The sequence below is a fragment of the Dipodomys ordii genome, unplaced genomic scaffold (genome assembly GCF_000151885.1).
Source record: "Dipodomys ordii isolate 6190 unplaced genomic scaffold, Dord_2.0 Scaffold7, whole genome shotgun sequence".
Taxonomy (NCBI): domain Eukaryota; kingdom Metazoa; phylum Chordata; class Mammalia; order Rodentia; family Heteromyidae; genus Dipodomys; species Dipodomys ordii.
In genome coordinates this window covers 7189688-7211755 of record NW_012267223.1, presented here as the reverse complement: position 1 = coordinate 7211755, position 22068 = coordinate 7189688, and the positions used below count along the sequence as shown (strand labels likewise).

The 22068-nt window shown below is 47.1% G+C and overlaps 1 protein-coding gene across 1 annotated transcript in view; it reads left to right on the top strand.

Annotated features, from left to right (window-relative positions):
• Positions 1-22068, top strand: part of Rgs9 (regulator of G-protein signaling 9) — a 62303-nt gene that overhangs the window by 28142 nt on the left and 12093 nt on the right. Inside the window, exons 9-15 of the mRNA XM_013038035.1 lie at positions 3706-3768; positions 8081-8110; positions 8899-8960; positions 11425-11538; positions 12449-12564; positions 18318-18405; positions 20233-20371. Coding sequence (XP_012893489.1) covers positions 3706-3768; positions 8081-8110; positions 8899-8960; positions 11425-11538; positions 12449-12564; positions 18318-18405; positions 20233-20371 — 612 coding nt within the window. The remainder of the gene's footprint in view (positions 1-3705; positions 3769-8080; positions 8111-8898; positions 8961-11424; positions 11539-12448; positions 12565-18317; positions 18406-20232; positions 20372-22068) is intronic.

Genomic DNA, 22068 nt, shown 5'->3' with positions numbered 1-22068 from the left:
TTTCCAGTCCTGGGGCTTGAACTCAGAGCTTGGGCACTGTCCCTGAGCCTCTCTGTGCTCAAGGCTAGCACTCTACCACTTGAGCCACAGCACCACTTCCAGCTTTTTTGGTGTATGTGGCACTGAGGAATAGAACCCAGGGCTTCATGTGTGCTAGGGAGCACTCTACCACTGAGCCACAGTCCCAGCCCCAACTTATTGTTTTATTAATCCTTTTTTCCCCCCTGCATCGAAAAGGTCTGACGCTTTAGGCAAGGACCAGGGAGGGAAGGGACAGGAGTGACATGAGGGAGGGTCCCCAAGCAGGGGACACCAGCTCTCTCTGGGCTTTCATTTACATCCCAGGGAAGTAGTTGGGGCTTCATGCTAATTGAAGAGGAGGAAGTGCGTGCATCTCTGGATGGCTTCCTGTTTGTGGCACCAGGGCAGGGGGCCTGAGTGTGCCTCTCATCTCCTGGCAGCATGTCGAAGAGGCGTAGTGATTTCCTGTGCCCTGACAATTATATCTGGTCATCTTCATTCGAGTACCATTTTGTGACTCAGAAACTGTCAGCAGTGACTCTTGCTGGATTATGAGTCCAACAGACTTGACCTGTCACAGCACACCAAAGATGATGCTAAGCTGCTGGATGAGTGAACAAATGGATCGAAGAGTGAATGGATGGATGAGCCCGGGAATCCCCAACCAAGCAGAGGCAGTTTTGGAGGTAGAAACCTGAATGGGGCCATAGCTCCATTAGCTGAGACAGATGGCTGCTGACAGGAGACAGGAGCAGGCGCTACAGGACAGGGCCTGACCATCCTGTAGAGCTGAGGGAAAAGATGGGGCACAGGGAGGGCTGTAGGAACAATAAGCCCTGGGGGTGGCTGCAGGCCTGGCAGTCTGAGACATCCAGTCTGGAAAGTGGAAGGAACCCCTGCATTATTCAGGTAAAGCATTGAGCTCTGGAGTAGCTGATTTCATGTGGAGGGCAGGAACTGCTGGATAACTAAGTCAAGCCTTTATGCCAAGGTAGCAAGAAGGGAGCCTGAATACAGACAACTGAGTGTGTGTGTGTGTGTGTGTGTGTGTGTGTGTGTGTGTTCTTTCCAGTGTAGTAGGGTATGTATGTGTCTGTAAATGTGAATATCCATGCCTGAGAGTATAAATGCATGGGTTGTATGTATGTTGTGTTAGTGAAAACGGGTGAGTGTGCAGAAGCTCATAGTTTCCTGTGTGTTAGTATGAGTGAGTGAGTGTGTGTGTGTGTGTGCGTGCATATGTGTTCAGGTCTGTCTTCTGTTTCATCCATGGTCAAGTATTTCTCCCTAGCAGATGGAGGGGAAATTCTTGGAATCCATCTAGGCAAGGCATTGTTATGAAAGCTGCTCCCCATTTCCCTTCCCCTCGAGGTTAGCTCTCATGGCATTCTGCCTTGGGCATCTGTATGTCCCTTCATGGTACTGGTCATGACTATAAGTTATATATTTAAGTTTTTGGTGTCAGTACTAGGGCTTGAACTCAGAGCCCGAGTGCTGCTGCTGTCTTAGCTGTTTTGCTCAAGGCTGGTACTCTACCACTTTGAACCACAGCTCTACTTGGCATTTTTTTTTCTGTTTAATTGGGAATACGAGTTTTACGGACTCTCCTGCCTGGCTGGCCTCAAACCAGGCTTCTCAGATCTCACCTGGCATGAGCTATTGGTGCCCTGCTTCTTAATGATCCTTCTGTGATGAGTCGAGGTGGGGAGGGGTGCCTCTCCTCTCTTAACACCAGATGTGCCTTAGTATACATTCTGGGGATGCCCAAGAGCAGGCCATTCACGACACCTTGACCAGCTCCCCAGGGCAGTGTCCAGCACAGAGGAAGTGGTTATTTGTTAATCTAGGCCCAAACGTCCCGGCTCAGGAGAGGATGGTGGGCCCCCTTCCCTGCCATCTTTAATATATTTTCTATTGTCTTGGTTTTCCCCCCCTTCCTTGTCTAGGATGGAGGGCCAGTATGTTTTTGTTTTGTTTTTACCATATCAGGCTGCTGGGCAGGGCTTCTAGATTTAGACAATTAAATACAGATGTTTTGTGCCATTTGAATGTCAGCTAAACAGCATGTTTGTAGAAAACATATGCTTATTTGAATACATTTTGTAGTTTTTTTGGGGGGTGGTCCTGGATGTGGGGCCTGAACTCTGGGCCTGGGTGCTGTCCCTCAGCTCTTCAGCTCAAGGCGAGCGCTCTACCACTTGAGCCACAGCGCCACTTCTGGCTTTTTTTCTTTTTGCTTATGTGGTGCTGAGGAATCGAACCCAGGGCCTCAGGCTTGCAAGGCAAGCGCTCTACCACTGAGCCACCTTCCCAGCCCTTATTTTGTAGTTTTAACATAAATATACAATAAGTATTAAACTATTGGGGGGAAACAATTCATCTGTTATTTATCTGAGATGAACTGGATGCCCTAGTTTTTAATCTGACAGCCCAACCTCTGACCTAAAACCATTTCCATGCTATGGAGGAGGCCAGCTCTGATGGAGAGAAAGCCAGCAGCTCCCTCCAACCCTCTGAGCACTGAGTGCTCAGTGCACTCAGCCTTCTTATAACACGTGCCTGGCCTCCATTGGTGCCCAGAAGGAAATGAAGGACCTCAATTGCTGGCCTCTAAGAGATGAGAGAGACCAACAGAGCCTGGCTGCAGAGTTGAGATATGGGGGGGAAAGGGATCAGAGAGTGCAGACCCAGCTTTGGAACACACCAATGAATCCATCTACTGAATCATCTTCCCTTGTTGCGTGACAGTGACTCTCTACTGACTACGAATAGGACATCCCCCTCTGTTAAACCCTCAGAAGAACCTGCCAGGTAGAATGCGTTGTCTCTGCTTCCCGGCTGGGGGCAGAGTGCGGACAAAGCGCTTTGCGAGAGATTTGGCCCAGCTGGAAAGTAGCTGAATCCTAGAAACGCCTGACTGAAACCTGGACTCTCCCCAAGCACCAGTGTCTTACTTCTTATCCAGCCCAAGGCAGAACACTGCACTGTGGGAAGGAGCTCTGTGGGAGGGCTCAGGGGTCCCATGGATGGATCCTAGGGAACACTTACTGAATTTCAGTGTTATCCCTTCCTTCTCTCATCTGTTCATCCATCCATCCATCCATCCATCCATCCATCCATCCATCCATCCATCCATCCATCCATCCATCCATCTATCTATCTATCTATCTATCTATCTATCTATCTATCTATCTATCTATCTATCTATCTACACATCTACCTAGATATTTATCCTCCACACCCACCCATCCAGCCACGGGTTTGGAGATGCTATCCATCTGGCTGTCCATCCATCCATCCATTTATTTATCTCTCCATTCATCCATCCATCAACCCTCCTACCCAACCATGCATCATCCCTACTATGGTACTGAAATGCTATCCATCTGTCCATCTGTCTATCCATTCATCCCACTACCCACTCACCCATCGTTCCATCCATTCATCTATCATCTGCCCACTCACCCATCTGGTCTTCCATCACACACCACGTTAGATGCTGGGGAGCGCTGGTATCTGAACAGTCCCCAAGAAGCTCCCTAGCTCCCCTGGAGGGTTGACACACTTTTGCATCTCCCTATGGGTTGGGGTGCAAGCCCTTCTCCGCTTGGTCTCACAATTTGCAGCTTGGCTAACACCTAAAGTTGATCAGATCCTGTCGTGATGCTTATATTGTTTCTTTAGCCAGGAATGAATGATGTGCTGGACTATGGCCTGGACAGAGTGACCAATCCAAATGAAGTTAAGGTAAACAGGTAAGTCTCTGCAGCATTCTAGGCATATACATTACCTCTCTCTCTCTCTCTCTCTCACACACACACACACACACACACCATCTTATCATCATCATCATCATCATCATCATCCAAACAGACATAAATGAACCTGTGGATGCCTTTCCAGCCACAGAAACTGAGAGAGAGTCAGAATTGCTCAGGCTGGAAACCACTGGTCTCTTAATTCTGCCTAAAAGCCATTTCATTGTTTTCTCTCCAACCCCCAGCTTGAGCTGGCAAGGGGCAGTTACTTCTTTAGGGCATCATCCATAAGGCTTGGCAGTACCTTGAGGTATGAGTGGAGGCTTGGAGGGCTGAGCCCCAAATGTGGGAAGGTGGTAGGGCAAGGGGAAAGGGGAAGTAGCTGCTAGAGGCATCTTTGGCATGTCTGGGGAGAGAGCCATGAGTCCCCAGAGAGCATCGTGGGGGAATTGTCAGGTTTCTTGTCCGAGAGGCAAAGTGGCCGTCCCGTGACACATACATGGTACCATCAGTTCCTATGTCAGCCTTTCCCACATCCCCTCTTGTCAGATAACAAATCACTGCGGAGGCCTGGTAGGCTCAGTTGCCATGGAGACAGAATATCCTCGAGTAAAATACAGAGCCAGGGTAAAAGATTTTTGTTGTTCTCCCCTCCCCCCCCCATCCTCCCCTTCCCTTGGATCCTTGGATCCTTGGATAAGGAGCTGCTCTGGAAACCTCTTCTCTGCTGGAGGGGGAGGGGGAGGGGGAGGAAGCAGCCACTCATCTGACATGGGGGGGGTTGCAGTTCCATCTATGGCTGAGCAGTGTGAGTGTGTGGGAAGCCATTGGCAGGGCCTCCACTTTAGCAAGTGGTGAAGGCAACTGAGGAGCAGAACGGCTCCATCCTGGGAGCTAGGAAGGCTTCTGAAAGGGTGATCAATGCCATTGTCATGGCAGATGGGCTGTCCAGGAAGGAGGGGAGCCGTGCCTTCTGGCCTTCCAAACCTGAAATCTTGACAGGGGCCGGCGATGCTCTCAGCCTAGGGCCAGAACACAGATGGGCTCACCGGGGTGGGTTCCCCAGGGACTGGGCCACCTCTGCCATTGATATTTCCTCTTTCTCTCTCTCTCTGTCTCCTCCACCAGCTTTTTCTTCCTGGGTGTGCCTGCTGGCTATGTGGAGTCATAAGAAGAAGCACGTGGCCCTCACGCAGTCAGGCTGTCATCCTCTCCGGGCCACCAGTGTCTGATGTGTACGGGGCGGGCCTGGGACCTCAGACTATACACAGGCAGCATCTCCCACATCTGGGGGGCCTTACTTCCATTTTTCTGCCTCTAGAGGAATATAGAGCACTTGGAACATCTCCATAAAGCCTTGGGAGTAGAGAGATTTTTGTGTTTGTCTCCATTCAGGGAAGAGGGAGGTCGTGTCTAAGAATGGCTGGACTCTGGACTTCTTCTTCCTACACAGAGCTAAAGCCCCACCAAGCCCGAGTTCTCAGGAGACTGTGAGGTTGGCAGGGTGTGTTTGGGATCCCCCAGTGACCACTCCCTCAGGCTGGCTTGGCTGCCCAGTCCTGTCAAGGCCTGACCCTATATCCTAGGAAATATGTCCCCTCTCACTCAGTTCCAGGGTGCCAAGTGCACAGATCTCCCCCTCCTTGTGATGATCCTGCCTGGAGACCAGGCACTGGCCTGGCTGTTCGCTGTTATGTGCACAGGGCTGGCCCTTCCTGTTTCCCCCACTCCAGGAGGGGGTTCTAGAGTCATCTAGTGATGGCTAGAATGATCCCTTGCTGAGCTTCAAAGCACCCAGCTCTGTCACTCCCTACCCATGGGAGCTTGGCTCAACTCCTGAGCCATTCAGAGCCCCTCCCCTGTAGAGAAAGGGAATCATAAGAGCAACTCTGCTTCTGAGTTGAGGAAATAGGCCCGGGGTGGTGATGGTGGGGATTCACCTGAGGTTACACAGCTTGGAAATGGTGATCCTGGGATTTGAATCTCCATGAATGGCCTCCAGAGCCTACCCCAAATACTGCCTGTTGGTGTCTAATGCCTATGACATGGGGCTTTTAGAAACATTGCTGGATTTCGTTAAGTCCTTTAGTGGAGATAAGGCGACTTTCATTTTCCGTATAACAAAACTGGAATGGAGACTTCGCTATTTGCCCAAGGAAGACCAGCTACAATTCTGATTTAGAACCTTCTAGTTTATAGCGGATCACCACCCCTCTCCCATCTCCATCTCCTCTAGGCCTGGCCTATACACAGAGCCTCTCCACAGGCACAGGCAGGCGACTTGCACCAGTACCCAAGGCCCCACACCCAGAAGCGCCATGCTGGATTTATTCTTGTCGCCATGTTAACATCTGCTTTTCGGGAGAAGGAGCTCTGCATTTTCATTTTGTAGCAGGGTCTTCAGATTCAGAGAAATCCTGCCTTGACCGTGCAGGAAGTACCTGACTCGACAGGTGTTTGCTTCAGATGCTGACAGTCCCAGACCCTGTCTCCTTGGCCAGCTGTCTCTCTTCCCTTTTCCTGGCTGCTTGGCATGAACTCCCTCAGTTGCTGGATTTCGCTGTTTCTGTGCGTTGATACACCCTCTCTGTGCGTCCATGGCTCACCTTTGGCCCTACCTCTGTTTCTTTGCCCATTCCTACCCAGCACCCTCATCCAGAGCCCCTTGCCTCTTCCTGCCCTGGCTTTCTCCTTCCTGTCTGGCGGGGTCTGGCTGGCATGGCCCTGACCCTTCTTGCCCTGGGACAGTTGTCCTCAGCTTCTGTTCCGGTTTGAGCCTTGTAAACAAGTCTAGACATGCCCCTATTTGGGCGACTCTGCAAGTGAAAAATAGTGAAGTTGCTAGAATTCCAGGAATCCAGAATGTCAGGAAGGGTTCCTTAGGATGAATGGGTTCACTCTGGGAGGCCCAGTTTCGGGGACAGGAAGGGATTGAGCTGTGAGTTCCAAGGAGAAAAGAAAAAAAAATTGTGTTCCTTCCTGATTTATCATGAGGTAGGTCTCTGAGTTGCACAGAATTGTAGGTGAGTGTGTGGAATTTTAAATGATGTCCTTTGTGACCTCAATTAAATGACTATCGTGACAGTAGCAGGTTTGCCAAGTTCAGCAAATAGACGCATGGACTTCCCAGTTGATTTGAGTTTCTGATACACAATGCCAATTTTTGTTGGTGTTTCATTGTTGTTGTTGTGGACTTTTCTACTCCAGCTGGCTTCAAATTGTGATCCTCTGGATCTCAGCCTCCTAAGTAGCCAGGATTGCAGGCGTGAGCCACTGGAGCCAGCTTTTTTTTTTTTTTAACCTTTGTTGGGGAAAAAAAAATCTAGGAAAGCCAAGACCAGAAAAAGTGGTACCAGGACAGAGATCTATGTATTTCAGAGTGGAATGCTTTCCAGAAGCTTCTAAAAACCTATTGATAGACCTCTTTCTGGAGCTGTCCTCCCTTAGCCTGAACTCAAAAGTCAGAGAGAGAGACAGAGAGAGAGAGAGGACTTCTTCAGGTGACCCTCAGTGTGAACTTGCTTTGGCAGTTTAGGCAGAGGGACAACATGGCTATTTTTTTTCCAACTTGTGGTGTTGGTTAAGTTGTTATGAATAACTGAGAATAAATCTTGCCATTCGTTCAGCATTCTTCCTCTATGGGAAAAGAAGCTTAAGATCCCTGCTATCTTTTCCATCTCCATGTCGCTCTCAATCCAGAATGAGAGAGAAGTGAGGTTTCATTTCTTTATCTCTCACTTCTAGAGATATGACAGCAGACCAGGCCAGTCCCAAAGACAATCTTTGATTCTTTTTTGTTTTGTTTTGTGGCAGTGCTAGGCTTGCACTCAGGGCCTGGGCATTTGTTGTCCCTAACTATTTTTTGCTCAAGGCTGGTGCTCTACCACTTGAGCCACACCTCCATTTCAGGCTTTTGGGTGGTTAATTGCGAGAAGAGTATTATGGATTTTTTTTTTTTTTGCCTATGCTGGCTTTGAAACATGATCCACAGATCTCAGCCTCTTGAGTAGCTAGGATTACAGGCGTGAGCCACCGCCTAGCTCATCTTAGTTTTGAGGAGAGCCATGTAAAGTCATAGTGGTAAGTTAAACTCCTTTCCTGGTCATACCGCTTGATTGACGGCCTCCCATGGTTGCACAGAATGGGACAGAAGTGGTGGTGATGGGAAATTTCTAGCCTTTGAGTAAGAAAGGCTGGGCAGTGTTCACAGGGGGGAAGGGGTTTTATTTTTCCAACAGGTATTTGAACTGTAATGATTTCAATGCCATCCATTGAATGGTTTTATTTCTTTGTTTTTACAGAAACAAACAATCCCTGCTGTCAGAAAAGAGGTAATTAGTCTTGCAGTTCCAGGGGTCTGGTTTGAAATCCTGTAATAAGTTACACGGATGCTGTCTTTATGCTCTGTATTCAGTAGCACAAATGAAACCCATGTGTGGTGTGCAAGCAGTTGTTGTCACATTAAGGGACAGTACAGAATGACAAGGTCATTCTGTCAATGGTAAGGTCAGCATGGAGCTGATGCTGAGCTCCAGATAAGAAATACCCATGGATGTCACACATCTGAGGGGAAGGCAGAGAGGGCCACAGAGGAAACATGATAGAGGGTCCATATTACCAACCAGACTCTGGGCTCATCTCTGTAGGTCCATTCAGAATAGCCTGCATGGCCCAAGATAGAGTCCTGGGTAACATTGCCTGCAGAGGCAGGGCATGGGCAATGGGTATCTGAATGGGAAAGAGGCGGCCTAGGAGGGGGAATGTCTTGCTTCGTCTGACCCTTCAGAACCAGAAAGACTGAGGATGGCCTCTGTGGCAGGGACCACTTAGCTTCTGTCACCAGGAGGCTGTGAGGGAACAACTAAGCATCAGTCCCTATGGCTCAGCTGAATGCTACTTAGGACAGATTTTCCCAAATCAATGCACGATGGGTGAACTAACTTGGAGTTTGGGGGGGTCACCTGTCTACCAAGTCCCTGCTCTGTTGGTATTAAGTTGGCTGGCTTAACTCTCATTGTGGATATATAAATGGCTTCTCATTTTGGAGCCCTATGTGGTTGTGAGCATTGGTGACTCTCAAGGGTAAGACTTGGCTGTCTCAAGATGGTCTCTCTTCCAGATCATGTATTACCAGCAGGCCTTGATGCGGTCTACAGTGAAGTCTTCCGTGTCCCTGGGAGGGTATGTCCTTGATTTCTTTGTCTTGCTAGGTGAGCAAGTATGTAGTTGGTGAACAAGAGGAGAACTTGTGCTTTTGTGCTTTACTGTGTGTGTGTGTGTGTGTACTGGGTCTTGAACTCAGAGTCTTGCATTCTTACTTAGCTTTTTTGTTCAACGCTCTACCACTTGAGCCACACCACCCCCCGACTTTCTTTTTAAATTTTCTTTTCCTGGTTCGTTGGAGATAAACATCTCTCAAATTAGTCAGGTTTTAAACCAGGATTCTCAGATCTCAGCCTCCTGAGTAGCGAGGATTTACAGGTGTGAGCCACTGGGGCTCAACTGAGAAAACTTGGGCTTTAAGGCAAACAGCACAAGATAGGCTGCCTGCTTTAAGAGCCAATAGAACTGTAGATGCCTCCCCCAGTCTCTTTGAGGTTCAGTTCCTTCTTCACTCACAGTAAGTCTGCAGGTTTTACCTTGGGTTGAGAAAAGTCAAGATTCATCAAGCTCCTATAAAAGTCTACTCTGTTCCTTGTCATCCACTAATAGGGAAGCGGGGGCAGAGGCAGGATGGGGGAGGAAGAGTCCCAAGTTCACAGACATGACCTCCAGGGAGATCTGAGACAACCTGGTTCCATTGTCATCCACTCAGATTTATTAATTAGGGATAAGTAGGTTGTATTTACCGATTCAGTGGGCTGCTAAATGTCATTGCTAATCTTTGATTTAAAACCTGTTTCAGATACATTGGAAATCCATGTTTGGTTTAGTGAATTTCCAGCAAAATTCCCTCCCCCCTCAGCCCCCCCATGAAAATAACCTGGCTTATTTCTATAATCCTTTACTTGAGCTACTTAAGACTTGAATATTGGTCCTGTTTCAGGGACTGAGGAGAGTTCTTTCTGTTTCCTTTTCTTTTTCTTTTTATACCAGTGTCTTCCAGTGTGGTTAGGAGTTTGTTTCTTGTTAAAAAAAAACAAACAAACCATGAAACAATTCGTAGTTTACAAAAAATGCCACTTCCCCCAAGAAATCGCCCACGGCTGTGGGTGGATTTGGCGACGGTCACCTTCTATGCACATGTAGACAATGCTCCTCACCTCTGGGTGCTGGTTTTCCCTACTCAGATATCGGGAAGTGTGTTAGGTGGAGGGTCTGACTTGTCTTGAGAACATTTATTTTTGTCTCCTATGGTAGGTTTGGGGTTCATTTCTCTGTCAGGTTTTAAATAATGAAGCCCAGTAAACCCAATGAATAGTAAAAGACAAAAAAATTACACGTGGACATGATTAATTAAACAGCAGTCTAAACATTCACACAGTGAGACCAAAGGAGGATATTCTTAGGAGAGGATCATAAGGGCCCCATGCTGTGTGCAGATGATCATATAAAATGAAGCCTATTGAAATGAACCCCAAGAAATGGTTATTTATTGTACTGTTTGTGGCTTTTTCCCCCCTTTTTTCTTTTCTTCTGCTTTTTTCCCCCATTTTGTTGCTGTTTTTTTTTAATTTTTTGAATTTCTGTACCCTTTGTTTTGTATGTAACTTTATCTGATTTGGGGAAGGGAAGGGGAAGCACAGAAATGGGACAAAGGGTGACTCAATTCAGCAGTGATTCTCACTAGACACTATGTTGGAAATAAACTATATAACTTGGGGGGAGAAAGGGAGAGAGAGGGAAAAAAACATAAAGAAAATTAGGGAGGATGAACTGTTCTAAAAGAAATACACTCATTACCTGACTCCTCTGAATATCACCTTTACAATAAAAATTAATTTAAAAAAATAAATAATGAGGCCTAAGGTCCCAAACCTGGGCACTATCCTGACACAGGGTAGGCACCAACATAGCAGGAGACCCCAGCCAAAGCACAAACAACCTGTGCTTCCAAAATGGGGAACCAAGACCCCAGCCAGTAAGTCAGCTGTGAATGCTAATATGTCCTGATAGCCAGGCATTGGTGGCTCTGCCTGTAATCCTAGCTACTCAGGAGGCTGAGATCTGAGGATCACAGTTTGAAGCCACCCTGGGCAGACAAAGCTTAGAGACTCATACATATCTTCAGTTAAACAGAGATAAACCAGAAATGAGGCTCAAGTGGTGGAGCCCCACCCTTGAGTAAAAAAGCCAGGCAAGAGCACAAGGCTCTGAGTTCAAGCCCCAGCACTGGTGTGCACGCATGTGCACACGCATGCATGTATGCACGCACACCCTCCCAAAAAGTAACTTGATAAAGCATAACGAGGCCATTTTTTAATGAGACTTGACCAAACGGCATATACTTTCCCAAGTAGAAAAGGACAGATCTTGGCAAGTATTTTCCAGTCCTTGGGACTATTAGAACATTTGTGAGAGGAGAGTGGTAAATATGCAGCTCTGTCAATGAAGATTCAGAGGACGAACTGGTCAATCAACATGAGCGGCAATGTAATCTCTTGGTGCTGGAACTTCCAGGAAACAGTATTCCCTTGCTTTTCAGGATTGTCAAGTACAGTGAGCAGTTCTTGTCCAATGATGCCATCATGTCGGGCTGCCTCCCCAGCAACCCCTGGATAACAGATGACACCCAGTTCTGGGATTTAAATGCCAAATTGTATGTATTTGATGATTGCTTTTTTTTTCAATTGTAATACACACACTCTACAACTTACTCATTGAAAGCATCCAGTTCAATGTTTTCTTTTAATAATTACACTCAGAGTAGTGCAGTATGGAGATCCCTCAAACAACTAAATATAGAACTACCCTATGATCTAGTAATTCTACTCCTGGGCGTTTATCCAAAAGATTATAAAGCAGGATACAGTAAAGCGACCAATACAACCATGCTCATTGCAGCACTACTCACCATAGCCAAGATATGGAATCAACCCAGATTCCCTTTAGTGGATGAATGGTCAAGAAAATGCCACACACACATACACACACACACACACACACACACACACACACACACACACACAAATAGAATTTTACTCATCTGTTAGAATGATACTGTACCATTTGCAAGGAAATAGAAGGACCTGATTTTAACATCTTTCCACAGCTGCAAAAGAAATCTTGAACCTTTTAGCTATAAATCCTCTAAGCTCTCATCTCCCTAGACCAAACCAGCACTAAGCTACTACTAATCAATAGTTCTACTTTCCATCTATGGATCTGACCATTCTGGATCTTTGTGATGAGCAGTATCACAGGATCTTTTGTTACACAACACTTTCAAAATTCATAGTGTCTATAGCTGAGTAATATTCCTGATGTCCCCTCTCCCTCTAATGGTCTTCAGGTCTGAGGCCTTTTGAACAGGGTTTGAGAGTGTGGTGTCCTCCTCGCCTCCAGGGGGCTTCCTCCTGGATGTGGGTCTAAGGCATTTGTCTGAGGCTACAGCTTTCTAGCAAGTTGGCAGGGGTTGGAGAAGGCCCTGCAGCTTCCACCCAGGCCATCGCAGGGCAAAGCTCCTGCCTCACGTGGAGTGTTACATTTACAAATGATCATCCTTGCAGGGTGGAAATCCCCACCAAGATGCGGGTGGAAAGATGGGCCTTCAACTTCAGTGAATTGATCCGGGACCCTAAGGGTCGACAGAGCTTCCAGTACTTTCTCAAGAAAGAGTTCAGTGGTAAGTCTGTTTTTGTTTTTGTTTTTAGTTTCTTTCTTTCTTTCCTTCCTTCCTTTCTTTTTTTTTTGCCAGTCCTGAGGCTTGGACTCAGGGCCCGTGCACTGTCCCTGAGCTTCTTTTGCTCAAGGCTAGCACTCTACCACTTGAGCCACTTTACCACTTCCAGCTTTTTCTGTTTATGTGGTACTGAGGAATTGAACCCAGGGCTTCATGTTGGCCAGGCAAGCATTCTAACACTAAGCCACATGCCCAGCCCTTGTTTTTTAAAATGAAAATAATTTGCGTCACATCTCTTTCCCACCTAGCCTAGGGTCTTAGAATTTCTCCAGGGATATTTTCATAGCTTTGCTAATGCTCTTAAACAGGACTTCACCCTCCCCAGCTAGAAGAGTCACACCCTGGTCCCTGGCCTGATCCCTGGCCCGTTCTTTCCGTAGGTTCTACATTCCAGGGGAAAAGTGACCCCTGCTCACAAGTGTGTGCTCACCAGGGCTCCAAGCTGGTAGGGCTGCCCTGCTGTCACTCAAAGAGATCCTGCTCCTGGCCCACCCAACCTCAGTCCAGCTTTCTAGGACATGGAGGGCATAGACTATAAAACAAGCAAGCTTCACCTTTTGGTCTCCCAGACTGATTTTATTTAGCTCAAAGATTCTACAGATTTGATTCACTTGAGGATGGGTGCATGTATACACACACACACACCCACACACACACCATACCAGGGTTCTTGCTAATGCTTGCTAGATGCTCACTGTACCACTTAAGCCACTCCCCCCCACAACCTGGGGATATTTGATTAATTAATTTGTGCCAGTCCTGAGGCTTGAAGTCAGGGCCTGGGCACCCTGAGCCTTTTTTGCTCAAGCTCTCTACCACTTGCACCACAGCTAAACGTCCAGCTTTTGGCAGTCAATTAGAGATAAGAGTCTCATGGACTTTCCTGCTCAGGATGAATTCAAACTGTGATCCTCTGATCTCAGCCTCTTGAGTGACTAAGGTTACAGGTATTTATGTATCTACATGTTCATGAATATGTATGTCTTTTAGGGTCTAGCTCCTACATATGAATGAACAAATGTTATCTTTTGAGCATGTCTTATCTTGTTCAATATAAAGTCCTCTAATTCCATCTATTTTCTTACACATACATGGTTTCATTTTTCTTTATGGCTGTGTAATATTCCACAGTATGTATAGAATCTACTCATCAGTTGTTAGGCTTCTAGGGTGATTTCGTTATATGACAGTTGTGAAAGTGTTTTCTTGTCTATTATTTTCCCTTGGATATATGTCCACTAGTGGTATAACAGGCTCACAGAGCAAGGCTGTTTTTAATGTTTTGTTTTGTTTTTTTTTTAAGAACCTCCATACTGATTTCCATAGTAGTTGCACCAGTTTACATTCCCACGCACAGTGGGTTTCTTTTACTGCACATTCTCTCCAGCATTTGTTGTTTTATTGATGGTTACCATTTTCACTAGAGTGAAATAAAATCCTATTGTGGTTTTGATTTGCATTTCCTTTGTGACTGAGGATGCTGAACCTTTCTTTAAGCATCTGTTAGCCATTTGTTTTTCTTCCTGTGAGGCCAGTCTGCTCAGTTTGCTCGCCTATTTATTAATTGGATTATTTATTATCTGACTGATTAATTTTTGAGTTTTTAAAAGAATATATTCTGGATATGAATCTTTTATGTGTTGAATAGCTGGTAAAGGCTTTTCTCCCCTTCTGTGAATAGTCTCTTTGCTCTCATGATCAGTTTGTGAAGAAACTTGGGTTGGATGTAGTCCCATTTGTCAGTTCTCGCTCCCATCCTCTAAACAACTGGAGTCCTATTCAGAAAATGCTTATCTGTGCCTAACAACTTTAACTCTACTACTTCCTGTAGTAGAGTCAAAGTTCCAGGTCTTACTTTAAGCTCTTTGGCTTTTGAAGTTGATTTTTGTACAGGGTAAGATTTAGAGGTCCAGTTTAGTTATCCTACAGGTAAATAACCAGTCTTCCCAGCACCATTTATTGAAGAGGCTGTTTTTTGTTTTTTTTTTCCCAGTGTATGTTTTAGGATCTTTTTGTCAAATAGATCTGGCTGTAGTTGTATGGTTTTATTTCTTCAATACCGCCCCATTGGTCTTTGGGTCTGCTTTGGTGCCAGTAACAAACTCTGTATCTCTGTGGCTCTGTAGTATAATGTGAAGTCTGGTATGGTGACATCTCTAGCACTGCTCTCTCTACTTAGGATTGCTTTCACTATTTGGGGTATTTTATGCCTCCATAGGAATTTTAGGATTGATTTTTCTAGTTTGGTGAGGAATGAGAGTAGGATTTTGTATCGGATCTGTACATTGCTTTTGGCAGCATGACCATTTTCCTGATATGAATTCTACCAATCTCATTGGGATATCTTAAAAAACAGTTTTTTTTCCACAGATTTGTTTTCAGTTGGTTTGGGTTGGGATAGATTTTGAAAGTTCTCCTCCCCCACCCCCAGGTGGTTCTAAAGTGTGATGGGGAACCAGGGCCTTGCCTTCTGGTCTTGATTTCTTCAAGGCCTTTGGAGGGTATGGATGTATGGAAGAGGCTAGCTGTCTCATCGTGGTGGGTTCTTATGACTTCTTATTATGCTGTGTCAAGGACCATCTGGGGAAATCAAGGCTAGATTAGAGCTAATTTCACTAAGCTGGATGTTCAACGGGTTTTCCCACCTTTGCTGAAATGTTGTTTTGGGGGATTCGTTTTCCTGTTAATGAAGCCCCCAGCCCTGGGGGGAGCTTAGTGTCCTGGTTTTAATATTCAGCTGCTGGTCTGTGGGGTTGGTCTGAAATAGATCCTACTGGACATGCGTTTAACCTGGTAGATGTAGATGATTATGTTGTAACATGGATTGTTGAAGATCTTTCTATAATTAGGCCTGATTGCTGTAATATAATAAAACCCAGATGAATGGATGGATGGGAAAAGTACACGCTCCAGGTGGGCCCATGAATGAATGGAAATGGAGCCATCTAGTGGCAAAAGGATAAACTTCACACTGAACCCCATTCTTCAGTATTAGAATCCAGAAAGGGCTTCAAGACATCATTAAAACCATGGCTCTCTCTCTCTCTCTCTCTCTCTCGCTCGCTCTCTCTCGCTCTCTCTGTGTTTTCTGGTACTTGGAACCAGAGTCTCGTGCTCTTGCTTGACTTGCTTGCTCACAACTGGTGCTGTACCTCTTGGCTTCATTTTGCTGGCAAATTGGATCTAGTCTTTCAGACTTTCCTGCCCCAGCTGGCTTTGAACCGCGACCCTCAGTTCTCAGCTTCCTTCATAGCATTACAGGTATGAGCCACCAGCACCTGGCTCAACACCATATTATTGGCATCCCCTTTGTGACTCCCAAGGATGCATTTATGTATGAAACAAGGAAGATAAATCAGCTGTTTGCTCGTTTAATTAAAAAAGTCAAATTGAGATATGAACGTGAAATTCACCCCTTTAAACTACATTGTTTAGTAGAGTTTTGGTTCCGCTTGTGTTTATTGGCAGTACTGGGGTTTGAACTTAGGGCCTTTCCGTTGCTAGGCAAGTGCTCTACTACTTAAGCTGCACCCCAGTGGGTAGTGAAGCATTGCACGCACGCACACACACACACACACACACACACACACATACATACAGAATATATATATGTATATATATAGAAAGATGTATATAGTGATGTGTATATATACAGTAAGGTATATATATATATATTTATATACCTTTTGTTGTTTTGTTTTGACGCAGGGTCCATGTAGCCCAGTGTGGTCTCAAACTTCTGATCTTCTGCCTCAGCCTTCTGAGTGCTGGGATTACAGGCAGGCATCACTGCAATCCAAAGCACTCCAGTGGGTTTTCCTATGATCACTAAATTGGGCAGCCATGAACATTATCTAATTCTAGACAGTTTCAACAACCCAGAAGGAAAACCCCTGCCCATTTTGAGGATTTCATATTACTCCCTGGCTCTTACTTGCTCACGGTGGCTTCCTCCCCATCTCCACAATCCTGTTCATTCCTAGGCAACCACAAATCTACTTTCAATCTGTGTGGATTTGCCTCTCTGGATATTTCTTACAAATGAGATCATACGCCATGTGAGGGTTTCACTTCGCATAATGCTTGTGTTGTGGCATGTAGCGGCACCTCATTCCTTTTCTGTGGCTGTAGTATGTATCCATTTGGTTCACCTTTCATCAGAGAATGGCATTTGGGTTGCTTTGGTTTCTTAGTGTTACAAGTAATGCTGCTGTGGACATTGGTGGAGGTGCTTTTGTGCACTTACTTTTAGTAGTAAATTTGTATGTCAAAATCCTTACCACTGTGACCATTGTCAGGGTACAATTCAGTGACAATCAAGATGCTCACACTAACATGCGGTCCTTACCATCACCTATGCCTAGAGCTTTCTCCCTGGTACCCCCTATACTACTCCCTCTGTGAATCTGGCTATGTTTGCCGCTTTATATTAAGTGGAATCATACAACACTTGGCCTTTTCTATCTGGATTATTAGGCTTAGCATAATGACTGCAAATTGCATTCACATTGCATCATTCGTTAGCTTCTCCTCCCTTTTGAAGGCTGAAAAACATTCCATGGTACGTGCCTACCACATTTTGTTTATAAATTCTACTGTCCTTGGCTATTGGAGTTGTTTTCACTTTCTGGCTATTGTGACTAATTATTCATTTAATTTTAATCATAAGCAATCTTTTGCTATGAGCAAGATGGTTTACATTTCACCTGATGCCCAATCAGCTGACTGTCAGTTAAGAACAACATTGGCTGTTAATGGTCCAAAGAATTCTCTGAAGCTCACGAGAGTGAGGAGGCATTTTCAACCTGAAATATCTGGAAACTTCTGAAAGTATTGTGAAAGGAGAGGAGGAGAATTCTCTTGTCCAATGCCTGCATCTGCATTGTGACACACATATGTACAGACACAGACACACAGAAACACACACACACACACATCTGTGCCGGATTTATTCTACCACTGGTGTGATTGTCTTTATTTTCTTGGTAAGACACCACCTGGAATCGCTCTTCCAATCTATTCTTGGTGTTTCTGGGTGCTGTGGAGGGGTGGGGAGAAACCATGGGGTGGGAAGGAGAGTAGGATTTAAGCGGTCTGGATCTCCTCTTGGGCCCCCATGAGCAGCATCTTCTGGCTCTGGTGGTGGTCCATGGGTGGTCAGTGATCAGCATGGAGAGAGATAAAGACCTTTGGGTTGGAAGATGCCCTGGGAGGGACTCTAGAACTCGGGAGGCAGAAGACAGACAGCCCCGATGCTGCCACGAGGAGTTCAGGGGGTCTTTATAAAGAAAGGTCAGAGTGTAGGCAATGACCCTTATCACATGTGACCTTGGATGGGAAATCTCTGCTACAGACAAATTCTAGGACAAAAAGAGGGAGAGAGGGAGAGAAAACACGGCAGTTCCCAAGGATTAGCAGGAGCCTGTGTGTCAGTAGAAGGAAGAACTGAACCGGCAATGAGAGTGTATTGACCTGAGGCTGGCGGGTGGGAGGCCAGTGCCTCTCCAAGGACACTAGCAATTCCAGCTGTGGCTAGCTTCCAGCTGCTCTCCCGGGGCCCCTCCCCTGCAGGAGCAGTTAGCCCGATGTCACCACACTGCCAGGTGGCCTGTTTTGCAGGACACAAAACCTCAGCACCAACTCCATCCCCTCTGACCCTCGTCTTCCATTTCCTCTTTCCTGCTCTCTCCTCGCAGGGGAGAATCTGGGATTCTGGGAAGCCTGCGAGGATCTGAAGTATGGAGACCAGTCCAAGGTCAAGGAGAAAGCAGAGGAGATCTACAAGTGAGCCTCAGCCAGCGCGTTATGGGACTGGGATGGGAAGGCTGGGCTGGGGTCCGGCCTCGGCTCCCCACTGTTCCTCCCTGCTGCTTTGGCAGGTTTGGGGGTTCCTCCGGTGATAAACCTGGTAAGATGGAGGAGGGGACGGTCCCATTCCCATGGAAACGTGCTCAGGGGCTGCGGAGGCAAGCTGCTCTGAAGTACAGCACAGAATGTGTTGGCCAACAGCCCTCAGGTCTCCTGAGGTTTTACTGTGCACCTGTGCGCATGTGTCCATGTGTCCACGTGTGTCCATGTGTGTGAGAGAGAGAGAGGAAAAGAAGAAAGGGAGGAAGACAGAAGGAGAGGGAGGGAAAAGGAAGGAGGGAAAGAGGAAGAGGGATGGAGGGAAACAGGGAGAGAGGGAAGGAGGGAGGGATACAGAGGAGAGAGTGAGAGCACGGAAAGCAAGAGGGAAAGAGAAAGGGGGAGGGGGGAGAGAGCAGAGAAGAAGTGAAGTGGGCCAGAACCCACCCCACAGGCCATCTTTGGTCCCTGCGGACTCTGAGGGGAAGGGCAGGCCTCCCGTGGGAGGAACGGGAAGCCTCGCTTGGGAGACACTTGCATTTGCTTTTCTTAAGTCTCACTTTGTGGCTCTGTCCACCCTCAGCCCCTCAGCCCAGCCTCGAGTGTGCCTCCTCTTCCACACTGCCCAGGAGACGTGGGGGAGGTTCCGAAGGGCCAGCGCAGTCTCTGGGGACCGAGTAGACAGGAGGGCAGGTTGCTAAGGAACGCTGCTCCCGCCCCTCCGCGCCCGCTCCCCAGCCTGGCTGGATGGCCTTGTGTGGCTGTGGTCACATCCCTGCCCGTCCTCACATCTGTCCTGGCCACAGTGGACACCTGGGCTCCGAGACCCCATATTTCGAGTTTCTACCCACATGCGATGCAGTGGGAAGCAGCCCCAGCTTGGGGGTGCTGAGCCATGGACGGGGGGTTGGTGGGACCATCCCTCAGGGGGACCCCCAACTCCTCCTTCCTCCATACCCGCTCAGGTTGGGCCTCCCTGGCCTTCGGAGAGGCAAGAGTGGAGGACTCAAGTCCCCTCCGTGGAGGACTTGAGAGCCCCCCCTGTGGTGACTCAGACCTGGAGTGCTGGGATTATGGGCCACCTCCCAGTCCAGCACTGGAGATTCACCGCCAAACCCCACTCCATGGGACTACTGGGGCAGCAGTCATTTGGAGGTGCCTGAGCCTGGTTTCTGGGTGAGGGAGGAGGGGGGGGAGTTCTTCATGAAGCTGGAGCATCACACTTCCATGTTCTAGTTCCAAGGCTGACATGGCTATTTTCTTGCTTCAAGGGAAAGTCGCTCAACACCCTTTTCAGTGTTCAAGTCTTTAGGGTTTCTTCTCCTTCCTTCCCCTTCTCTCTTTCTCTTTTTCTTTCTTTCTTTCTCTCTCTCTCTTTCTCTCTTTCTTTCTCTTTTTCTTTCTTTCTTTCTATCCTGGGGCTTGAACTCAGGGGCTGGGCACTGTCCCTGAGCTTCTTTTCTCAAGGCTAGCGCCCTACCACTTGAGCCACAGAGCCACTTCCGGCTTTTTCTTCTTATTGAGGAATCGAACCCAGGGCTTTATGCATACGAGGCAAGTGCTCTACCACTGAGCCACATCTCTTCAGTGTTTTATAACAAAGCCAGAATGGACAAGATCAGTCCCCTGCCCCTTGGGCCTGAGCATTGGACTAGCTACTTTTCCCAATATTTTCTTCCCTTTCCATTCCTCCCTCCCCTGCTACCTCTCTTCCTCTCTCTCCCCCTCGATCCCTCCCTGCCTGCCTTCCTCCCTCCCTCCCAGGCTGTTCCTGGCCCCAGGGGCCAGGCGGTGGATCAACATTGATGGGAAGACGATGGACATCACTGTGAAGGGGCTGAGGCACCCCCACCGCTACGTGCTGGACGCTGCGCAGACCCACATTTACATGCTCATGAAGAAGGTAAAGGAGCTGTGCGCAGGAGGCCTGGGAGCCTGGGGGGGAACAGGGAGATGACACCACTTTGCTGCTGGCAGGATGCAGACCCGAACCCTTAGCTTTCCCACCTGTTTGCCGGGCTGGAGTCCGTGGAGGCTGTCTGCACCTGTGGACACTGGGTGATGTCCATGACACGAGTCGTGATGGTATGAACAGCCTACAAGGTGAATTTGCTTTGCGAAGCATAGACATCTGTTCTCAAAGAGAACCCACAGGGAGGCCTTGCTCCTCTGGGGCCGTGGGGCTCAAGGAGGGATCTCAGCAGAGATGGAGATGGGATTTCTGCTCTGGGTCCATCAGAGGCTCAGTCCACAGTGACAGAGGTCAGGCGTGGCGGGTGTGACACGTGAGGGGTTTCGTGTGTAAAAGCTAATTTAGGTGTGATTGTGGCAAAACCCTGGAAGAGTGCAGATGTCCTTCTGTAAAGGACCTTTCAAGGAGTTGTTAAAAACAAAGAGCTGGATGAGGTGACTGAAGCCTGTAATCCTGGCTACTTGGGGAGACAGAGATTGGGGCGTCCCACTATGAGACCAGCCCACCAATGGCTGGGCATGATGGTGTGTTCCTGTATCCCAGCTAACGGGGAGACACAATGCGTATCATCCCTTGAGAAGCACAAGGTGGATGATTACAGCCCAGGCTAGTTTAGTCATAAAGTGAGACCCTCACCTCAAAAATAGCCAGTGTGAAAACGGGTTGGAGGTGTGGCTCAACTGGAGTGCACTGGTCTAGCAGGCATAAGGTACTGAGTTCAATACCAGTACCATGATAAATAGTGAGTCAATGCACGAATACATATATAAATTAATACATGTAAATGAAAGAGGACCTGATAGAAAAATCAATTCCTTTTTTTGGTGCTAGTACTGAGGCTTGAACTTGGGACCTGGATGCTGTCCCTTACAGGCATGAGCTCCCCATAGCTAATCTTTCTTAGGAAATTCTAAGACAAGGTTTTCTTCTGCTGCTCCCACTTCTTATTATGGGAATTAGTCCCTTTATGGCAAGGTACCCTCTAATAGCTTTGTTGTGTGATATGGGTTGGTGGGGATGGTAGATGTTTATTAGCTTCCCTTCTTTATGTCATTTCTCCCCCCCCCCGTTATTCTCTTGTTGTCTTACAAGGCAATACAGTTAGTGGGTAATCACTTAGCACTTTCAGCAAGAACATTAACCATCTCTCATGTTTTTCCATTAGTGGGGTTTCTCTCTCTCTCTCTCTCTGTGTGTGTAGTGTTTTAAAGACCCACAGCAGGGTTTCTTTAATAATAGTCTTCCTTCATGTATTTGAAAATGTTGTGTTTCTTAAAAATGTAGTTTTAGTACAGCACATTCAGGAGACATCCAGGAAGACGAGCTACTAGGCAGAATGGAACAGGGTCACGGGTAATTTACAAGCATGGACTCCCTTAGATTCTACTTCTCTTCAGCCTTGTTTCTATGGCGACAGGCACAACAGGACCCAATGGCTCTATTAGCCTTTCTTCTAGACTCCATCCTGGTTCCTGTAACCATTACTGCTACCACTTAGCCCTTAGAATCAGAGCAATTCAAGAGACCTTGAAGGCTACTCTCAGCCCCCAGGCTTTGTCCTGTATATGTTATGATTAGAGTATTTAGCTAGCTTGGAAGTAGGAAGCCATCATGGAACCACTTCTCTG